At 44.4% G+C, this 22,228-nt stretch overlaps 1 protein-coding gene across 1 annotated transcript in view; it reads left to right on the forward strand.

Moving 5' to 3' along the window:
- The first annotated feature begins 1,341 nt into the window (after window positions 1–1,341).
- LOC119399590 (uncharacterized) overlaps window positions 1,342–22,228 on the forward strand; it is a 46,151-nt gene continuing 25,264 nt past the window's right edge. The window contains exon 1 of the mRNA XM_037666394.2: window positions 1,342–1,670. Coding sequence (XP_037522322.1) covers window positions 1,601–1,670 — 70 coding nt within the window. The 5' untranslated portion in view covers window positions 1,342–1,600. The remainder of the gene's footprint in view (window positions 1,671–22,228) is intronic.

A 22,228-nucleotide genomic window follows, 5' to 3' on the forward strand; every position in this document is an offset into this window, starting at 1 on the left:
GACTTCCACCGTAATGTGAGTTTGCACTGGATGGTAACGAGCGATGGCACTAGTTGTCTTCGTTGACGTACACCTGGGCAAACCAAGGCACGCTCTGAGAGCTTGAGCTTGCACTGCTTGCAGAACGCGAATACTAGTCTTGCAAATAACTTCCTCTATGCCTTCCTTAGCTTCGTTATCTGCTGGTTTTCATTAAGCTTGTATCAAAAAAGATTCGATCTCTTAAAATTCCCTTCTTTCGCTCATTCGTATATATGGGTGATTTCTGAAAGGGATTCGGCACCAGGATTCCAACAGCATGTCCATGCCGACCTCTAAAATAATACAACCTGGCATTTGATTCCGAAATATAGCGTTCTTGTTTCACGGTTATGTGTGAACACACACACACACACACACACACATATATATATATATATATATATATATATATATATATATATATATATATATATATATATATATATATATATATATATATATATATATATATTATATATATATATATATTTACGTGCGGGCCGCGCCGATAGCGAGAAGTCTGCAGGCCACATGCGGCCCGCGCGCCGCGTGTTTGAGACCCCGTATCTAGTCCATCCCATGCTCGTGTTCGATTTTCGAATGAGCATGTGTGTAGTCTCGATGTTGAACTAATTTGTGTGCCGCTTTTCTGCCACGACTGTCCGAACGAAGTACAGGACAACTGGAGTGAAAAAGAAAGTGAAATTTTGAAAGGAATTGAATAAAATTTACAATTATTTAGACAAATGCCAGTTACCTCTGTCAGCTAGCTGACGTACAGACTGAAATAACTGGTAGTACATAGACTAGGTCGTTGTGCTGCTGTGAACGTTTGGTTTTTTGTTTTTTTATTTCGTTTTGTGCACAGTAGCACATGCTGCTTTCTCGAACAGACCCATTAGAAGAGGGATCAGACGGGAAAAAAAGCAACAAAAAGAAATGTAAGCGTTCATAAATGGGAAAAAAAGCATGACAATGAGCATGATGGCATCGTGTTCCCATGGATCTATTTAGCATTGTCGTGCGAATTACGCCTCACGCTGTTACCGTACAACCGGAAGCAACGCCATTGTTAAATGTCTTCGTTCGTCCAAAAGCACCTTGTCGAAATTCTTGCCCCATCTGTGGCGAGCAGCCAGGATCATGCACGCACAGCCACCTTACCAGCAACGCTGGTCGAAGGCCGCACCGGTAATAAGGTGCGCGCACCACCGACAGAACCAAAGGACGTCATCAGCGGACCTCTCCCCTCCATTTCTTTTTTTTTTTTTCACTTTTCACGCCCATATAGGCAACCGCAACGAGCGTCGCGCCAATAGTCGTCGCGTGCGCGAGCTCGAACGCACTCGAAGCATTGCTTGCAGCGAAGCTTTCCGCGAGACAACACACACCACTTCGCACCGAGGAAAAAGTCTCAAACATTCCTGCACATTCCTAGCACGTGCGACGAGAGCCGCTGAATTGAACGACCCTAGGAGATTTGCGGAGGAGTGGTGCGAGTCCTCCTTCATTTTTCTAAGGCAGCTGTGTAATCCAGTTGAAGCAGGGGACAAAGGTAGTGCGCACAGGTGCCGAAGACATGGAGCCCGCGATGTGGACCCGGCTCGTAATCTGGACTGCACTCTGCGCCTTCTCCTTCCTCAGGACAGGTGAGTGGCCCCGCGTTGTACAGCACGTGAATGCTGAAATTGCCATCGTTGCGGCCTTGAAGACATCGTCTGTAATACGGTAGTCCCAACGAAGCGCTCACGCATTATTATTATTATTATTATTATTATTATTATTATTATTATTATTATTATTATTATTATTATTATTATTATTATATTATTATTTACATCGACACACAGAAACGAAGGTGAAGGAGCTGCACAATACAGTCACTGGAAAAATTAATATAAACATTTGAATTTATAACAAACACTTACACAGCTTCCTTACAGAAAACCATTGAAACAAGGTATTATACTTGTAAGTTAGCTACGTTTTTAAGGGTGTTATAATTTTTGTTATTTAGATGTTGAGACATGAGAAAATGAGCTAAATTATCGCTGTCTATACGGGTATCATAAAATTATTACGAATTAAGAACAAAAAAAGAACAAAGAATCCAAAGAACTATGTACACATTGCCAGCGTACAAAAAAAATATCTGTGGGCAGCGTCCAAAACATACAGGGTGGTCATCCACATAAGAGCGGATACGTCTGCGCAAATATTTTTCATGCCCTCACACACAAACTGGCCACGAGTTATCTCTGGCAACAACACAGTATAATGACGAGAAGTAATAATGTTAGTTACAGACAGTTCATCAGCTCTGAGTCCAATCAAAAAAAAAAAAGGCGACGAGCGCTCACTGCAGCGCTCCGATTGTCAGGGCGTGGCCACGGTCCAAGCACATTGCTCATAGTCAGAGGACGTCTACCTAGTACCCTGAAGTGACCACGCAGATGAACGCACCGTTCTTTGCAATGCGGACATCTCTATGCTAACGCGTTTCACTGATGCTTCAGAATCATCACATCGACTGCACTGTGAGGGCGTCGTTCGTGTTATGCGGCACACGTAAGGTGCGTACTCTACGCCTAAGCGTAGATAAATGCAGGAGTCCCGTCACCGACACCGTTCCAGCCATTCATCTGCAGAAACTAGAATTATGAATCTCCGGTCACAGCTGTCGTTGGCCCGAACTGTACCTGAAAGTGCTGGCACATGCGAAGTGTGCGCCCAAGGTTTATTTTTCTCTTCACTTTTCCTGACCTTTTCGGCCTTTACCATGCATATCCTCCGGTGCAGATTAGCCAACCGCACCGCTAACCTTCGCCTTTCTTCCTTAGCCTTCGCACTCTCATTTTTTAGGTATTCAGGTGAAGCGGGATGCAAGAGCTACGCACCTGTGCTCCACCTTCTATGTTTCTTCTGATAATACTCAGGCTCGTGTCGCCAATAGAAGAACGACACAACGAAAAGGAAGAAAGGGAGAAACTTTGTTTCACGAACAGCTATGAATCAGCTCAATTATTCTTGGAAAAATCGATGGTGCTCCACTAGAAAGGCAGAAATATCGATTACGAGAATACGATGACGAGCCCCCCCCCGCCCCTTCCCCTGAACTTTTATATGCACAGATCTGGTCGTGTGCAGTTACATTTATGCCTACATTGCAATGAGAGTGAATATCTGCATCATTTCTTCTTAACATGCAGATTGTTTACCAATCAAAGGCAAAGACTTCTAGACGAACGCCACCGAAGGATTGGCCTAAATGTATCGCTTCCGGTGGTTCTTTCCTTTGGCGCTACTGTACTGCGTTTTACCCACAGGAACGTTTGCAATGCCGCATCTGATTTCCTACGTGAGACAAAGCGAATTTAATGTTAAGGTGATCTAAATTCAGTCTTTTTTCCCTTCATTATTTTTCTCTTTTTTGTTATTCTTTTCCTTTCCTTAATTTAGCTAATGAGTTATTCCAAAAGTTATGTATTTATAAACAATTTTATAATATAAACATTTTATTTATATAACAAGGCACCGCCCGTGTCATGGCCGATCCCCCGCGATGGGTTACACCAGTTTACAAGGATCAACCAACCAACCAAATCACTCCTCCCACTCGCAGTATGTCCTACAATCAGGGTTCTCCTCCACGGTGGGCGGCGGTGATAACACCGCCCACTGCTCTGCTTCACCGCCCACCACTCCGACTGACCCTATTGCAGTGCCCGCCCAGGGCACCATACTATATATGCTCGAGAAACTACACGTGCGCCACGCCAGCGAATCATACCTCCCGCCAACTGGTTATGTTAAAGAGAGCCTGATACAAGTGGCCTTGCTGTTTCAAATATCGCCAACTCCAGTTCCAGCGCTAGAACACAAACCTCCTTGCTTTCGTTTTCTATGTACGTCGTAGATGCCAGAAATGCGCGGAGACAATTTAAATACGGGTGTGTATCGAAAACGCAAGCTCGAAAACTTATAATTCTCAATCTTAATACACCCCTCCCTCCCTCCCTCCCTCCCTCCCTCCCTCCCTCCCTCCCTCCCTCCCTCCCCGATCTGAAAATATCGAATCCTGAAAAAGCCGTGAAGATCCCTGCCTACAGTCGCTGGTTAGGTGGTTAATTTATTTGGCTGAACAAATTCATGAGGGTTGCCACTACAGGACGCAGCTATTGAGATGGAGCGACCCATAACGATAACAGCATTCTTCAACAGCCCATATTTAGTCCTTCCGCTCGTTTAGTCGACGGATTTCGAGATTACCTGAAAATAACAAACAAGCCTCACCGCTTAGTACGCTACGCTTAGTACGCTACGCTGAACACTACGTCAGAAGCAGCTTAGTCACCCGCCACCGTAACTAGGAAGTCAACATTTGCTGTGTGCATATGTCATTCATGGAGTTCAATCTGCATTCGAGGTGGGCGCCTTTTGACGCTAGTGAAGCGCAACAGACTCGCGTGGTTAGGATTACGGAAGTGTTTTAGTTCACCCGTCTTGTTCATTTATTCCGTAGGCTGAGCGAAATTTTCAAACTGAGCAAAGAATTCAGGACAAAAACAGGAACACAGACGCCAGCACAGCGCTTCCTATGATTGTTTCTGTTCTTTTTCTGTCTTCTCTTGGGCAGTTTTTAAAACTGCTGAATCTATGTACCTACTAGCCCAGAAACATGCTTGCTTCTGTGAGCCACTACTGTGGGTCTCAACCGAAATGTTGCTTCGTGTCGCTAAATGTAGTCTGTCGTTTAATCAATGCTCTGCCTACAGTCGAACAATAGAAAGGGGCGAGGGTGTTGCTTGCGGGTAAATGCAGCAACAAGCAGCTTAAAAAGTATTACACAGCGGCTCCCTCCTCGTCTCATAGTGCACACACAAGAGACGCTCACACACACGAGGGAAAAGAAAAGTGATTATACGTCAGATTGCGACGCGCGTTGAAGGCAGAGGCCTGGAAATCTGTTGGAATTTCGTTCGCCAGCCTATTGACTTGCATTAAAAATGTTGAAGAATTGATGCACAAACGATGAAATGATGAAACAATGATCCCCTTGTCACAGTTGCCAAGCGCACTATAAGCCTCTATGTTGACTGCGCGGCGAAGCGTATAAAATACCCTCATTTCACCTTTCCAAGCACTTGTTTTCATCTACGAACGACTCAGCCAGTCTGGCGCCCTAAACAATAGTATCGCATAGAATGATGCGAGTTCGTTTTCTGAACAGTATCATCAGAGCGTACTCTCAAACTATATCGAGCGTTGCGGAACACCAAGATCATTCGTGGGTTGTTCCTATAGGCTTTAGCTAGGTGATGCTAGGTTGTTTCTACGTTGATTCTACGTTGAATTCTCAGCGCAGAGAGGTTCGAGTTAAACCACAGACAGCCACAGACACGACACGGTTGTCTAAACTCCAGAGACAAACTCGCGCTGAAACCAAGCGTTCGCAGCTCTCATAGTCCTACCGGCATGTCGTCGTTGGCGTAGGCCTTCTATCGCTTCTTGGTCTTCTCGCAGCCGCCGCTGCCTTTCCCGTTCCCTAGTATTCTCTCGCTGTGCGTACTCGAGGTCTTCGGCTCGCCGCCGTCGTTTCGCAGTCATTTGTTGGGGCTAACCGTTGCCGTCTTCCTTTTTAGTGGAAGTTGTGCGTAGTGAGATTTACTGAATTCCTGCCGCACATACCCGTTTATGATGATGATAGTTTTCTGGATCGACTCACAAGGAATGATTTGCTAAACAGATTCGCCGTTTAAAATTCCACGAACGGTGAGTGATAACGTGTTTAAAACATATAACTTAGAGGGGCACTACAAAAAGTTTTTTTGTGGCAGGATATGCCAGGAAAGTACGCGTCGGCGATTACTGTAGCGATTGTAGTAAGCGGATGCTTGAAATTGGAAAATACGCAAACAGAGTGCCGACGTCATTCTGATGTCGGCATCGCAGAGTTCAGTGACGTGATCAATTATGGTAGGGTGAATCTGTTCGGCTTTAACGTAATTTACTTTGTAAACAAGGACTACGGTTCATCCTAAGGAGCAAAAAAAAATTTAACCTGCCAAAAAAAATTTGGCAAATGTATTCAGCGCAAGAGCGGTGAAAAAAATTTGTGACGTCAGAAGAGACGTGCAAACAGCAAGGCTGCGTCGCGAAACTCATGTTCGCCTTGTGCTTTTTCTCTACTTGCAACCAAATTTTTCATCCAAGCGAATGAAAATAGTTATAGAACAACAACACGCTCGCTTTAAAAAAATATATTTTTTAATGTCCATTTCGATAATACGCAGCAGACAACAACACACACGGTTCAAGTGTTGTAACGCATGTCTTTGGGCAGCACTAAATGCTCCATCGCAGGCTTGTGGTATTCAAGGACGCTTTTGCAGCAGAGCTGTTATAGTGGAAGTTTGCCGTGTGTCGTAGATAGAAAATTATCATCATCATGAAGCGCCACGCGCTCAATGACCGCCCGAGCATTCTGTACAGATGGTTAAAAAGTGAAGCGGAGACGAGCCCATGAGCTCAGCTGAGACCCAGCCTTGCGTGACTTAGTGCAAGCCGCGCTAATTTTTTTTTCTTTTTTTGCGAACGATTCTGGTGATATGACTGCTCGGTTAGAGTTCGGTCGTTCTTGCAGCAAAATCAAAAAAAAAGAAAAAGAAAGAAATACTACGTCCGTAAACGCCGCGTTGTATTTGTGAGTAGCACCAGCGTCAATGTATAGGGGTGATTCGCTTAGCTAAGGTAATGAGTAGGTAGCGAAAACAATACTAAGCCTCGATCACTCATTCTCGTCACAGACCTGAAGCATGCGAGGTTCGCGTGTCCGTACGTGCTTCGAAATATTATGCTGGCGCGAAGCCGTTTTTCTGAATGACTGCCTCCGTGCGTGCTTTCAAGGTCAGCGTTTTTGCAGAACGCGCAACAAAAGAAGCCAAGGAAACGGGTGTACGTGCGAGAAACACGGATGGCGTAATTTCCGGGCCCATTTGGGATGCGCAGGAATCTGTTTTAAAAAAAGGCGCGCCAAAACACCCGCTTATTTTGTGGTTTCGCAATGGTTCAAACGAAACGGCGAGACAAAGATGTTTTGGCTCATTACTCTAAAGCACGGGCAACTGATTCTGTTTACACGAACAAGTTTGGTTGCGCAATATGACAACTGTGAAAAAAAAAACAAAAAAAACAAGGTCATTAAGAAGCAAACAGAAAATAACAACAATTAAAGCATGCACGTCACAAACATTCGCATGGATACGTGTCGAGGCAGTCGAAGATTATAATTAGTATTTGAATACACAAGAATGCAAGGAAGGAGGACGAACTTGGTACACATCAGTCAGAGCACTTATAGTCCTTCAGTATAGCGATCATGGGCGTAGTCAGAAGAGGAAGTTGGAAGCTTCGATTATTCTACCATTCCAGGAACGCGCGCTGTTCTCGGTAGTGATACAGTATGCATTAATGGACCAACAGACGAGCGTCGCAAAACATGTGCGTCGCTAACACACAAGTAAGGTGAGAGCTCACAGGCCTATGTATGCATATCATAAACGTATCAATAATACGCCAGCACACGGTGCTGTTCTTTTTGCGGGGAGGACCTTTTGAAAAGTAAATTAACAAGATTATTGTTTAACACAATGGCTTACTGGGCCTGCTCAACCAACTTTATGTAAGTAGCTATGAAGTCCATGATGTCAATAGCAATTTCTGACCGAATTGAAATGTCGTCTTCACTCTCATACTACTAGTATTGTGTTACACTTGCCATTCACTCTTATAACAAGAACGATATAACAGACACGAAGAATAATCTAAAACAATAGAGAAGTTTCCCAAACATTGCGGCAAAGCCGGCCACGAGCGTTGGTAACGGTTTTCGTGGGTGAAGTCCGATCACGTCAAAATGAAGAAATGAGCGCGCTTGGCAGTACATACTACATAATGATGCACCCACAGGTCTCTACACAAGTAAACGTATCTGGTGCTTTCATTAAGCCCTGAAAAAAAAACTGCGTTTTTTATCATTACGGCAGCGTTGTGAAACAGCACTTTTGCGGCAGTGTTGTTCCTGCCACTGTGAAAAAGCACACGGTCTTCGCTTGCCACGTCAAGTCGTGTCGCATCCGCATTTCTTAAACACCGCGCGCGAGCAGCTTCAGCGCAACTCTATATTTTGATACTTCTGCCAGTGATGCACATTCCGTAGTGGGTGGCAATTTTTGATTGCAGGAAGGGTAAGAGGCCGCGGGGTTTTGTACAAGTGTTTCATTTCGTACAAGTGTTTCACTTCGCGGGGTTTGGTACAAGTGTTTCACCTTTCTGCTGCGCCTCAAACGTCCAACTTAAATCGGCCTCGGAGCTTTGTCTGTATTGGTGACATGTTTTTTTGTAATTCGAACTTCTTTACAAAATTTCGCTCAGTATGATAGTTACTGTAACGTATTCTAGTGCATACTTTACAAAGAGCACCGTATACTACTGGAACAAATACGATTTGCTCCGAAGGCAGCATTACAGAGATACCCGCCGCGGTAGTCAAGTGGATATGGCGCTCGACTGCTGACCCGCAGGTCGTGGGATCTTTTTCATCGAGGTGAAAAAGGTGGATCATTTTCGATGGAGGTGAAAATGTTTGAGGCCCGTGTGCTTAGATTTAGGTGCACGTTAAAGAACCCCAGGTGGTCGAAATTTCCGGAGCCCTACACTACGGCGTCTCTCATAATCGTGTTGTGCTTTCGGGCCGTTAAACCCCAACAATTATTATTAACACTACCGAGATGCCAGGCATACGTGGCCTCTCCTAATAAGCGAAGGCGGGGGTGCGCAAGCTCGCTCCTTGTAATATATTATGTTACATATACAGCACATGTAAGCAATATATCTGAATTCTATTGGCGATCAACAGGCCTGTACAGTTCCAAAGAAATTATGGAAATGGTGGCGCAAGCGGGAAACGTATTCATGCTGGCTTCATTTCGCAAAGTCTCATGCTGGAGGTTGGTTGGAGTTTATTTGCTCCCATGACAGAAGCGAGCAGCTGGAGCAAAGGCCCACGAAAGCCCCACAAAGGGTCCCCGCTCCTGTTGGCTTTCAGCACCGAGGTACAGGTGGATACATCATATGAGATACATTGGTCACTTCATATCAAATCAATGTTACACGTGCGGCGTGCAGGAAAACGTATTGTAACGATGAAAATAGAACACCCATTATCCAAATCACTTTGAACAGACAAGTAGTGGGAAAGACATATGAATGCATACATTATACAATAGCAATACAGGTTGACTACACATCTGTAGAAGCGATGCGATAATACTGCTGTATACAACGTCAAAAACGTCAGTATTGCTAGGACGATGGAACGGTATCTTCCCCCTTCGATCATCAAGGAACAGCTAGTATTCGACAGCTTCAGAGTACAAAGGGGCAAAATTATGATGTATCAAGTTGACGGCCTACAGGACAGCTCAAGAACGTCGTGTTTAGTTTCTGAGAATTTAGTTACATGGCATTGCGTAGTAAATTACGGTACATATAAAGTATAGCTTGATTCAGTTGTTTTTTAAGTTGTTTAAGGTATAGGTCAACTCAGTGATCGTTTACTACTGGGTTGCCTGATGAAAACATATAGTCCTAGGTGTACATGTTAAAGATGATTCGACCGCGTACCCATGAATGACACATTAGTCACAATTTCTGTACGGCATTCTAACGTCTTCAGTCCCCTTGAATCATCAAGAAAAAAACCGTCAGCGCGGACGCCACTTTGCTTCTGTAGCGTCTTTTGCTTTTCCAAGAAGACCGACCCCACCACGTTCCACCGTTTCACACTGTTGGCGTTTTTGACGTTGTATACAGCGCACATGCATGCCGAATGCGCATAGGAGTAAGAGCCTCTGTCAGGCAATATGGCCTTTAGCTCTTACTCCTCTTTCTGTATCAGAAAGAAAGAAATAAACTTCAAACTTCAAACTTCAAACATATTGCTCAAAGAACTAACAAGCAGTTGTATAACTTGCAGCAGCCGCTGCGAAAAGGCGCCCGCTGGAATCCATATGTGGTTTCATTCACATATAGGGCATATTGATGGATTTCTTCGATAAAGTACCGTAATAAGGTAAATTTAGGCGATTTATTAATTTAGAAACCTAGCAATTGAAATGCTTCCTGCCATGAAGCCTTTTGAATTACCCTAGTTTCATTGCAGGTAATAGTGAGATTTTGGTTCTGGTGATTTTGTTAGTTTTATAAGCTGCAATAACCCATAATAGTATAACTGGTTCGCTTTCAGCAAAGTGTGTTTAATGAATAAGGTATGCATTCCTCAAATCATGAAGCCTATTCTTTAATTTCCGAAGTATCTAAGAACTCTTTTTTGTGGTATTATGAATTGTCCCGAGAATTTACACAAACGTACATGTTGGTTTCATTTCGCAAAGCAGCATGTTTGAGTGTAAATCGAACTACGCGTTACGTAGCAGCTTAGGAAAGCGCTTCACTGCAGTGCTGTGTATAAAATTTGCAAGAAAAATAAGATATGTAAGTACAACTACACGTTTGACTTAATATCAATCCAGAATTTTATGAAAATCAGAATATTTCACACGGGTTCACTGACGGGGGAGTGGAGGAGGGGGGGGGGGGGCAACGATATTGTTGCTCACACGGGAGAGTACGCTCATGGCTATGGCTAACATCTTCGAGTCGGCTCCGTTTCTAACCACTTAAATGGGGCACTGCACTTTTTCAGCATGGTCAGAAAACGCTGCCGATCAGTAATCGAGGCCCCTGAGAACATGTGAGCCAAACATCATAGCGCAGCACACGGCCTGGAATTTACAATTAATTGTCAAAGTCATCTAGAAATCGCTCCCTTTACTCTCGACAAATGATGCCGTACACACAAATGACCACATAATAAACCCAAAGTCCACGGCCGTTGGCTGATTTGACCATCGTGAACTGCAATGTTACCGTGGGCGCCGCGGGATGCCGCCATGTGCACGCACGCGCGATCGCACTGAAAGTAAGCCGCGCGTGCGAAGAAAAAAAAGAAAACAAAAGTGCTCAAGGAAATTACGCGCCCTGACGAAGGGACGAATCTTCTTGCCCCCTTGTCATCTCCCTCCCTGCGTAGCTCTCAGCGCGCTCGCCGGTACGAAAGGAGAGAGAAAGCGCTTAAAGCGTGCGGCAAATATCTGTAACTCCATTTGTATATGACGGATTCTAATTTTTTTTTTTTTTTTTTGCAGCAGTCGATTCGTAGCGCAGTAAGCTCTTTTAAAGGGACACTAAAGAGCAAAACGATTTTTCTCGCATTAGTAAAGTAGTCTTCCACGATACCAAAAACACGACGCTTTCTGCGCGAAGACGCTTAATAAGCGAGAAAACGCGCAAAGAGAAAATACAGGTGGCGACGCCACCTTGGAATTCCCGCACCATTTGCCGTGACGTCACATATTTTTGACGGCGCCTGCTTGGGCCTACGTAGTTCCTAATCGGTTAAATCGAAGTACATTGTCCTCTGAGGGGGCCAGACATATGACATAACGAGTTTGTGGAAATTTCGTCGAGCCAGTGGCGCAAAAATACGTTAAATGCTCTTTGAAGTCTTTTACGTCAAGAATTACACAGTTCGGCGCGAAACTTAAAAATGAAACTTTGAACTTGGTTTTCTCCTCTAATAATAAACCTATGGTGGTGAAATAAACTACACAAGAGTTCTCCGAGCACACTTTATCAATCTAAACCAATTCATTGCTTGTTTTTAGTGTCCCTTTAATGAACTCATTCGACAATTACCTGGAAAAATGTTGCAGAGCCCCATTAAGTTCCTTTCTGACACAAATAGATCTACTATATGTATGTAAGGCCACAGACTATTGACCACCGCACGGCTCTACTATTATAGTGTGAACTGACGTTCGTTTTCTCTGGCGTTTTAGCGAGCTTAAAATTGCGCTTGCGAGAGTGAAACCCTGCATAGCGGCGCACGATGAAGCGTACCTGCGTTGCATACTCAGCCCCGAATTCAGCAGTAACAAGTGACTGGACTGTAAGAGAACAGTTTAGTGTTAACCTACAGGAAACGTGTACGGAACGCCTTGAAATTGGCCACTGATGCCGCGTTGGTGTATAGTAAGGTGTCGTCGCGCTAAGTAACTATACCTTGTTGCTAAAATTACGACAAAACTGCCTTTGGAAGATAGCAAAAACAGCACGTAAGTGGAATCGCAGTCGCCGCTTAACCAATACTTAGCTGAAATCCTGCAGTGGCGAGTGTGGCAGCTGACTGTAATTATAGGTGCACTTCCGTTGCGGTCTGTTATTTCAACACTCCGAGCTGCGTTCGATAGGTTCTGGCCGTATGAGTAGCCCAGTCATGCAGATGTATAGTGTGTGTCCTCTACAGATACAATGCAGACAACGAATAAACGCGCTTCCTTTGTCGTCCGCACCCTCCGTGCTCTCTCGTAATAGTCGTCCTCAATGTGCAGACGTTTACAGGAGTTCGGCGACGCCTGTTCAATAATGAGACTCGGAGATGGAAATCGTGATGTCTCGTTGGTAGGCAAACAGCTATCCCAAAAGAACAGAGACGCCTTAAGGCAAAACTGGGCGTCGCTGACTTCACGAAGCAAGAAAAAAAAAAGAAAACTGTTCGCACCCTTGTGCGGGCGTGCCTTCGCAAGCCCTATTATTGGCGGTCGGTTATGACTGCGCTGTACTCTTCGCCAGCGTTACCAATTAAAATGCGAGGCCACTCTTTGCTCCGGCATGACGTCGCAGCTGAAGTGCTCTCCAGTGGAGCCATCGGTGAAACGCGAAGCAAGAGTCGGTCTGAACTCACGAGTGCCGTATTTTCCCGGCTATAATGTGCCTCGCTAAAATCTTGGCAGGCGTCACTAGCCCTTTCGGTATAGATGGCTTACGCTGACGTGATTGAGAGCCACCGTGCTGCAGTTCGAGGGTTCAAGTAGGCTGGGATTGTGACGTCACGACAATGCCATTGGTGAATAGTATGCAAGTTCTGTCGTTATTGGAGCCCGGAGGCCAACAACGTTCTGGTTGCGTCCGTATCGGACTTATGACGCGCTAAGTCTTTCTCGTCTTTATCAGGAGTTACGTCATTGAGTGAGGTACACAAGATAAATCGGTCATTGTTGTGATCAAAGCTTCGAAACGCGTCTGCACACATGAAACCGGTAGTTAGGGATCGCTGCGACTTTATAGTGTACATAATCTGACATTACGCTCTGCGTATACGTTAGAGTAATAAGTGTTCCAACGTCTCGTCCTTTACGTGTCCTTAAAGGGACACTAAAGAGCAAAACGATTTTTCTCATAATAGTAAAGTACTCTTTTACGATACCAAAAACACCACGCTTGCTGCGAGAAGACGCTTAGTAAGCGAGAAAACGCGCAAAAACAAAATGTGGGTGGCGACGCCACCTTGAAGTTTCCGCACCATTCGCCGTGACGTCACATGTTTTGACGGCGCGTACCAGGGGCTACGTAGCTCCTAATCGGTAAAAATGAAGTACATTATCCTTTGAGGGGGCCGTAGACTTAACATACCGAGTTTGGAGTAGTTTTGTTGAGCCGATGGCGCCAAAATACGGTAAATACACTTTGAAATTCGTGACGTCCCGCGGGGAGATTTCGGGGCGAAATTTAAAAATGAAACTTTGAATTTGATTTTCTCTTCTATCAATAAAGCTGTGATGACAAAATTAACGACATTAGAGTTGTCACAGCAAAATTTATCGATGTAAGCCGATTCATTGTTTCTCTTTAGTGTCCCTTTAAACAATTAGAAACGGGTTGTGGAGCCACTTTAGATAATTAGTTCAATTTCTCCTCGTCTTTGCCGTGGAATACCATCTCCGCTCAGCTATAAGCCACAGAAGGAAAACAAATCTTCGCAGAGGCAGTCGCAGACGACGAAGGCCTTCGCGCTACAAAAAAAAAAGGATGACAGCACTTCTCTCTTATGAACTTTTTCAACCTTGCGGCCTTCAGCTGAAGTGATTTGCCGGCCAGCAAGTGTCTATAACAACGGAAGTGGTGGGTCAGCGGATATGGTGCCACACTGCTAAGTGCGAGGGCAAAAGTTTTATTCCTGGCCACGGCGAAGTCAGTTTGATCGGGACAGAAAGCTCAAGGCCCCGTGTACTTAGATTTAGGCGTCCGCTAAAGAGCGCCTAGTGGTAAAACTTGATCCGTATCCTTCCACTACCGCGTGCGCCATGGCTCATGACCAAGTCGGTTTCGGCACTTTAAAGTCTCAGAATTAATACTGTACGTATCATTTTATTAAAGGAATCGGTTTACGTGTGGTCGAGTAGGAGTTCTCTGACGTCATTTTCTTTGCAGAAACTCGTATCCTATTTTGGTTTGCTATCACGTAAACACTCATACTCTTACAATAGAAAACGCCCTTTTCCACTTCCGTAACGTGGTTCTGCGTGGTAATACTGTCACACAAGCACGCCCCTATATAGTATGGTAGTCAGTGACAAAATGGTCTTAAATAAATCCATAGAGAATCATGCCATAACAAACCTGTTAGACGATCACCCACCCTGCAGCTATATCCGAAAATGTACGTAATGGTGCAGAAAAGTACACAAATGTACGTAAAGTTGCACAAAAGTCCCTTTTGAGAGTATCGTATGCGCCTTGGAAGTATTCAATTTGAGCAGCGTGCACCTTTTTGCCGCGCCATGCGCCTTCTCTTATGGCTTGCCGCATGCACGCGCTTGGCGTATCGTGCACGATATTACGTTTGTCCGCCCGTTCATGTGTTCCCTTCTTCAATACTAGTGGACCATGCGGTGAGTAGCGGGATTTGGACAATTTTTGTGGCACGCATCTGCGCACTAACGGACAAACGGAAAACATCCCATTGCAATATACAACATCGCTTTAAAGGTGATGTGAGACCTTTACCACTCATGCTTATATTCCGATGCGGGAGGACCCTTCGTGTAAGGAACTACGGATCAAACCAGAGTGTCAAGCCGCAGATGGCATCTAGAATTGTCCGGAGAGCTTTCGCGTTTACACGTAATGAAACAAATTCAGTGGATGCCTTTCGCGGAAGTTCGCTCATCAGAAGACCTGCACATTAGCGGCAGCACAAATGAAAATTGGCGTGATGCATCGAACTGAAGTTAGCCGAAGCCCGGGACGGGCGAAAAGTACGACGAAATGCATTGTGATATGCAACATCTTCCCGTGACAACAATGCCCGGTATTCTCGGAAACGGTGTACTCGCCGTGCGAATGAGACGAATGAGCTCGAGCATCGTTTACAAATCGGCATGCCTGGAATTCTGTTCTACCAACGGCACAAAAATGACTTCTCGGGAAACAAGTCGTTTATGCATCTTTGAGTGCATGAAGATATTTCCCCTTAACTTCTAAAATGAATGAAGAGTGTCCAAAGTACCGCTGTTCATCGTCGCGCGGTCATTTCCTTTGGTTTAGCGCCTGCTGACGTTCCTCGGTAGTTTCTACGTGACCACGCCCCTTCCTGTTGCGCAGCGGGCATCTGTTGCTCCTCAAGATGCAAGTGGCCCCAACTTTCTGCGAGAACACGGATGTCCCTCTGGAAGGAGTGCGCATGCGCGCGTTCTTGTGTTTTTGCTCGCGTCTCTTTGTGTCATCATGCATGATTTACACTAGGAAGGTTTGTGAAAACCGGATTCTCTGAAGGAGGACTCACTTCGGCACTCTGTTTCGTTAAAAAGAGGTGTCTATTTGCATTTCGAGTTCAGAAACTTCCTTGAGTGTAGGAGTGCCGGTCTAAATGTTTATCATGCGGACTACGATAGGCCTACTTCAGATAAGAATCGCACACTCACGTCAAGGCCACTTTTGCCCGAACGCTGTCATGTGTGGCTAACCATTCGGCTCTAATGGCATTGTGACGTGAACTGAGATCGAATGAGATAAATTCTTTTTTACCTAACCATTACCAAAGCAACCTTGGAAAATTTCGCCCCCGTTGTAAGTGTTCAAGTAGTCCTTGAAAGGTTTCAAACCACAACGTTCAGCTCATGTCAAAGTTCGCAGTGATCACACAACTCTGCCGAGCGTTCCGTAAAGTATTTCGAGACACTTGAAGAAAGCTATTGACTAAATCACGGGTCTTTCCATCTGTGAATTTCGGCATCCACGTAATGATGAACAGATTGAATCGAACTTCTGTTTCTGCGCAGCCTTCTTTGTAAATATCGCTCTCATAGCTTCGTTTCTATAACGTTGCTTTTACGGTGTTAAGACGCCATATTCTTCTCACAGGCTTACCGCAGCAAAGGTCAGCTATATTAAGGGATAAAAGTAAGTCACGGGTGATTCGTAGGCTATAAGCGTGACATTATTTTAGATGTATATAAAGAATGAGTGGCTGTCTGAATCTGTTCTATTTAAGGAACCCTGGCTGTAAATTCGCACAGCAGGTCGAGCAGCAGTTAATCATTGGCGCAGACATGGGGGGGGGGGGGGGGGGTAAGACAAATGCTGCACAAACACGAGCCATGAATAACGGTTAATGATAACAATGCCATCAATATTCTTATCTCCATGGTTTAGTACCTTTGTGATATTTCTCATTCCTCCAAAAATGGCTCTAATGCGCACGCAGCAATGTTTCGAAAATTTTCTCTTGGTCATGGGCCCAAAATTTCTGCTATCCATAGTGGTCATTTATCGAAACCATGTGGTTTTTGCAAAAGCTTCTTACGAGGATCAGCGGCGAGCGATGCGCGATGTTTGCTGAAGAAGCTGCGCGCTCGATTGTCCAAGGAAATTTCGTTTGTAAACGGAGAGCCGGACTCCCAATTATGTAGCATTGATTCTAACATAGAATTTAAAATTCCAGTTAAAGCTATGGCCGATCTGTGGAAACGCTGACAGATAGGCTTCCACTTGGCATTGCTTATACAAAGAGCTTCCTGTATAGAATAATCGAAAAGAAGAGTGTTGCACGCTCATGTGAACAGGCTCGAGAACACATGGAGCACTTTCTTCTACACTCACCTTCATGTTCTATAGGTATGAGTGTGTTCTATTTAAGTACTTCCGCGAGCTTACGCGATTGGAAAGAAGGCCAGCTCCATTGATTCCTTGCATGCGATGCGCGTACGAGGATCTACTCTAAATTTCTCACGCTGCACAACGGAGCCAAGAAGAACGGTAGGTAGAAGTGCGCGCAAGCAGCGAGCCATTGTGGGTTGACTGTCCCGTCCCTTGCGCTGCACCGCATCTCTCACCTTGTAAATAAATCCCTTCCATCGTTTAAATTTAAGGGGGAGGGGTGGATTCACCCTTTGAGTGATATTACGTAGTAAAGATAATCACTGCTTGTTTAACAAGAGAACAGTTATATATTTTTCCAGGAGGAGAGATCAAAAGCTCACCATAGCATGCATATGCATATCAGACTTTCGACGATAATTCTCACATTTCAGTGCGGATTGCAACGTCCTCTTACACGAAAATGAGACAACGCTTGAAGCGGCCAGCTTCAATCGACAAATACAAATCGCAACAAAATACAAATCGGAGTCGAGTGAGAAACAAATGTTCCCTAATTATCTTACAAAGTGCCTACTTTACTACAAATCGAGAAATTCACATTGTAGAACGCTGATTCGCAAAGGGTATCCACGTTCACCGAATTTTCCGGCTGACACCAGTTTCTACACGTGCATTCCTGAAATACACATGCGTTAAAGTTACTTTTGTGTTTCGACGTACGAAACGGCGCTATGTAAAAAAAAAAAGGGGAAGTAAAGGTTATTGGAACAGTGCATAGTTACCTCAAGACAAATGGCGTATGTCTCAAAATCGGCACTGCCCTCTGGTCCGATGTCTTGCAGACTCGGCGGCTACGATTCATCAATTGCAATGTGTGCTCTATTGCAATGAATAGAAAATTCACTAGAGAATTTCGATGAATTACTCACGTATGCGCATTTTATTGTTTCCTGCAAGAAATTTCCGCCACTTGTAGTAACCTAGCTCAGACTACGTTGTGCGACATGACAAAGACAACGTTCAGAATATTTTTAGAGATTCTATGTCGTCTAAAACAAACAAATACCTTATAACACACTATCCGCACGACAGCACTAGCGTCTGCAGGTCGCGGCCAAGTTCAGGGCGATTATGCAACTCCCGTCTTAGCATATCGATCGTTTTGGCTCGTTTCCATGGGTGTGTATAGGCGACAGCGTTAAAAGCTGATGACTCTAACAAGCAGTGTCGTGCATCATCAGCAGACTTCGGCCAAACCTGCTCAAGATAACGAATCCTATTTCATCGCCGACTTTATTATCATCATGATCAGTCTATTTTGATGTCCACTGCAGTATGAAGGCCTCTGCCAACTATCTCCAGTTTAATCTGCCCCGTGCGAGATTATTCAATTTTATCCCGACAAATTTCTTAACTTCTTCACCCCAGCTAACCATTCGCAATTCTCGGCTGCATTTTCCTTTTTTGGCTATCCATTCCATTTCGTTTATAGACCACCGCGGTTACCTGTCCTATACTCATTGCGCGGCCTGCCACATAATCCAATCGCGATCTCCGATCTATCTCGCGACCTCCTGGATTGAGGGACCCACCCACTGGGCCTGACTATCGTCGTCAATAAATGTCCCATACTTCCACTACTCATTTCTAATGAAGAAGACTTTCTTTTACATCTACGTGAAGAATTAATTTTGTTTCGTTAGAACGATATTTCCAGTGTCGGTGTTCCTCTTAGAATTTCACAAAGAGTTATAATCACTTCGTTGTACCGGTTAGCTTACTACAATGTGTTTTGTTAGAGCAATGCTTGACATTATATATCGGTATTATAAATCAATGAGGGGCGTAGCCAAGGGGGGACGAGGGGGGTTGGGGGGTTTAAAACCCCTTCCCCCGAAAATTTTCTATTTTGCATGCGTATTTATACACGCATACATACAAACGCACGCACGAACATACATAAAATATGGTTGAACTGCCCCCCCCCCCCCCCGAAAAAAATTTCTGCCTACGCCCCTGATATAAAAATTACGTATGCGTAAAAGGCAAGCTGAAGTGAAGTCGTCTATAGTAGGCCTGCACGGTCCACCAACAAAAGCGCCAGTGAGCGCACCATTGTTGTGAGTAACCAAAGAACGTAGCAAAGCATAAAGCCTGTACATTTACAATAACCACATCATGGGGATATCTGTAAAATACACATACCATACTCATTCGGACGACTTGCTACATTGAACGTATTTTTCTAATATATTTTTTTGTTTTATATTGTCCAGTACAACTATTTGGTGTCTGCACCACCCATTCGCAAGTGTTACAAGAATTTGAAGTGTATGTTCTGACGTACGTGTCATTCTACTATATGTATATAGACGACTCCTCGCAGTTCCTATTTCGACAATCATCGAGAACATGACTATATCCTCTCAATTCGGATGCGTCGACGTAACACGCAGCCTATTTGCAGAAACATGTGCTTGCAATTAATTAACCATAGCTTGTAAGCAGTGTACAGAACGTAGACTTGAATATGACACGATATCAGGGTTGCCACTGACTTTCGAGTAAATGTCGCCAAGCGACGACCAAAAAGTCGCCAAAAGTCGCCTTTTTTTTTTTACAAATTTCGCCAAAAATGTAGCCATTCTAGATATGTGCGGCATACCCAGTAATAAAAATTTCCACTCACGTATAGCCCCGTAGAATACAGTACCATCCAAGACCCTTAAATTATATTGACGTTTCTCGATGCCAGTCGTATCACCCGCTTCACCATGGGAGTGCATCGTGCTGCTTGTCCGACTAGCCGCAAGATGTGCGTGGTGGCGCAAGGGTGAATGAACGAAACGCTCATGATATCCTTCCATCCCTGTCCTCTCGTTTCAAAGCTAAAAGTGTGGTATAAACCTTGGGCGAAAACCGTGAAAGCATTATTTGTAGACAGCTTTACGTACCCTTATATGAATTAAAAGGATTAAAAGGTTTATTGAAAGTAACACGACAGAATTCTTACAAGAACCAATCATTAGTGAGTCTTACACCTTTTCAGTGTGAACTAATATGATACCGGACATCACCGACCCTTTCTTATAGTTACTTATATCTACACGCGTCAATCCGATGCGTTATTGCTGTATAACAATGTAAAATTTTATATAGCAATTGTTTTTATTGCACACGCTCACCGAGAACAGTGAAAAATGCCTCAATAAATAATTTTTATTGCTGAAATAGCCACGTATCCGCCTCTCTTCGCTATTCCAAAACAGTCTTTGCGAGCTGAACTGGGGGTACTGCAACAGTGAATAAGTGGCCAAGCTATTCAGAGCAGTTGCAGCTTTGGCGGAACAAATGGTCGGAACACGCGGCCAACCCGTCGTCTTGGCCCTTCAGATGCGAAACTGCAGATCAGCTTAAAGCACCTAAAGCCATAAACCTATAGTCAATCACTGCCCCCTCGTGATTTGCAAGGCAGTCCGCTGACTTACATTTTGCTAGAATGTCGCTGGGGGACGTTCCAGTACCTCCTGCATCTAGATGGCATCCCGAACTAAGGATCCCACTCACTGATCTTATTTTCACAGAACATCAAATAAACGTTTTATTATCTCTCTAGATGAATTGAGGAAGTACACACGAGTTACAGGACGGACATACCGAATGACGCGTAATGTGCACATTCTACTCGTGGGTCTAAAACCAAGAAAAATATTGAGAATGCTGCCGCTCATTCGTTGGGAAGACACTGGGGTTAGGATTCAAAACTAGGTGGAGACCTAAGCCGAAAATCGCCAAAAATTCGCCGTGCCGCCATTCATAATTTTAGGTCGCCACGAGCCTCTCAAATTCGCCAATTTGGCGAAATGTAGCCAACATTGGCAGCACTGCACGATATCAAAGTTGTGGCTTGTGCTGAGTAACACGTAGAATGAATGAAATTACACGTTACTTAGCATGAAAATAAAACTGCTGTACACATCTTATTAAGTTTGGAATTGTGTAATTTACTGTTTTATAAGAGCTTCGCTTCGCATACATCCCAGCGTGTACATTTGGCCCGCACAACTATTTCCTTCTTTTCTTTTTTTTTTTAGAATGAAACGCGTTGTGAAAGGTAAATTTCAACACTTTCTTTGAAAATCCACGAGTCGTTACCGTCGCGTCCTTGAAGACAGCTGATGCAAGTACGTTTCGGAGATAATTGACTGGGAGGAGCTGAAACATAACAAAGAAAGTAGGTATCCGGCATTAAGGAAGAAAAATGATCGTGGAACAAGACGTTCGACGAACAGTCGAGCCATTCCGAGGGTCCCACCGTTCAACAGGAAGAAAGAAGTTAGTGTCGTCTCGTACCGTCACTTGCGTAAGCTTGCAATGAGTTCAGCGACAACACAGGCGCGTTGCTACGCGAGGGCACTGCAGACATTTTAGCCCATGCATCAACCGTCGCAAATTCTGTGCAGTGCCGCGAAGGCTCATGACTGCAAATTGCTAATGAGAAAATGCTGTGTCTGTCATAGGCATGGTGTGTACGACATGCTCATTGTGTGCTCTTGCAGTCCTTACGAGAAGCATCCATCGCGTTGACATCGCTCGTAGGGTGATGAGAGGCGCAAGCATGAAATCCAGAGAGGAAGTATGAGCGCTAACTTTGAACTAAAGTTTATTCTACGAAAATCACGCCTATTTATCATTGGACACAGCGGTAACAAGCGAAGTACATCACAAGCAAGTGCCTTACAAACTCCCAAGAAATTTAAGAAAGTTAAACGAGTTAGTCGTGACACGGCTGTGCTCATGGCTATGGAATATGCTCATTTCTTGCACTGCACGCATATGAATTCTGACAAACACGCCCAAGTTTCAGTTATTGCATAATTAGAGGCGGACGATCAACAAGACTTTCTTTTGGTTGTCTTTTACGATTGACTGACACCACCGACGGTTTCGGTTGCATCAACTGATGGTTATGTGTATGAGTATGTATGGTTAGTGAGAGGATAGGAATGCGGCATCAAGTGCCCCCTCTGGTAGAACATGCATGTTGTTTAGTTCCCCAGTGTCCTGGGGCAACCGAACCTTGCGGGTTCGGCCACGATCGGGCGATACAATGTTTAGGTGAACATAAGTGTAAAGTAATTTGAAA

The sequence above is a fragment of the Rhipicephalus sanguineus genome, chromosome 7 (assembly GCF_013339695.2).
Source record: "Rhipicephalus sanguineus isolate Rsan-2018 chromosome 7, BIME_Rsan_1.4, whole genome shotgun sequence".
Lineage (NCBI taxonomy): Eukaryota > Metazoa > Arthropoda > Arachnida > Ixodida > Ixodidae > Rhipicephalus > Rhipicephalus sanguineus.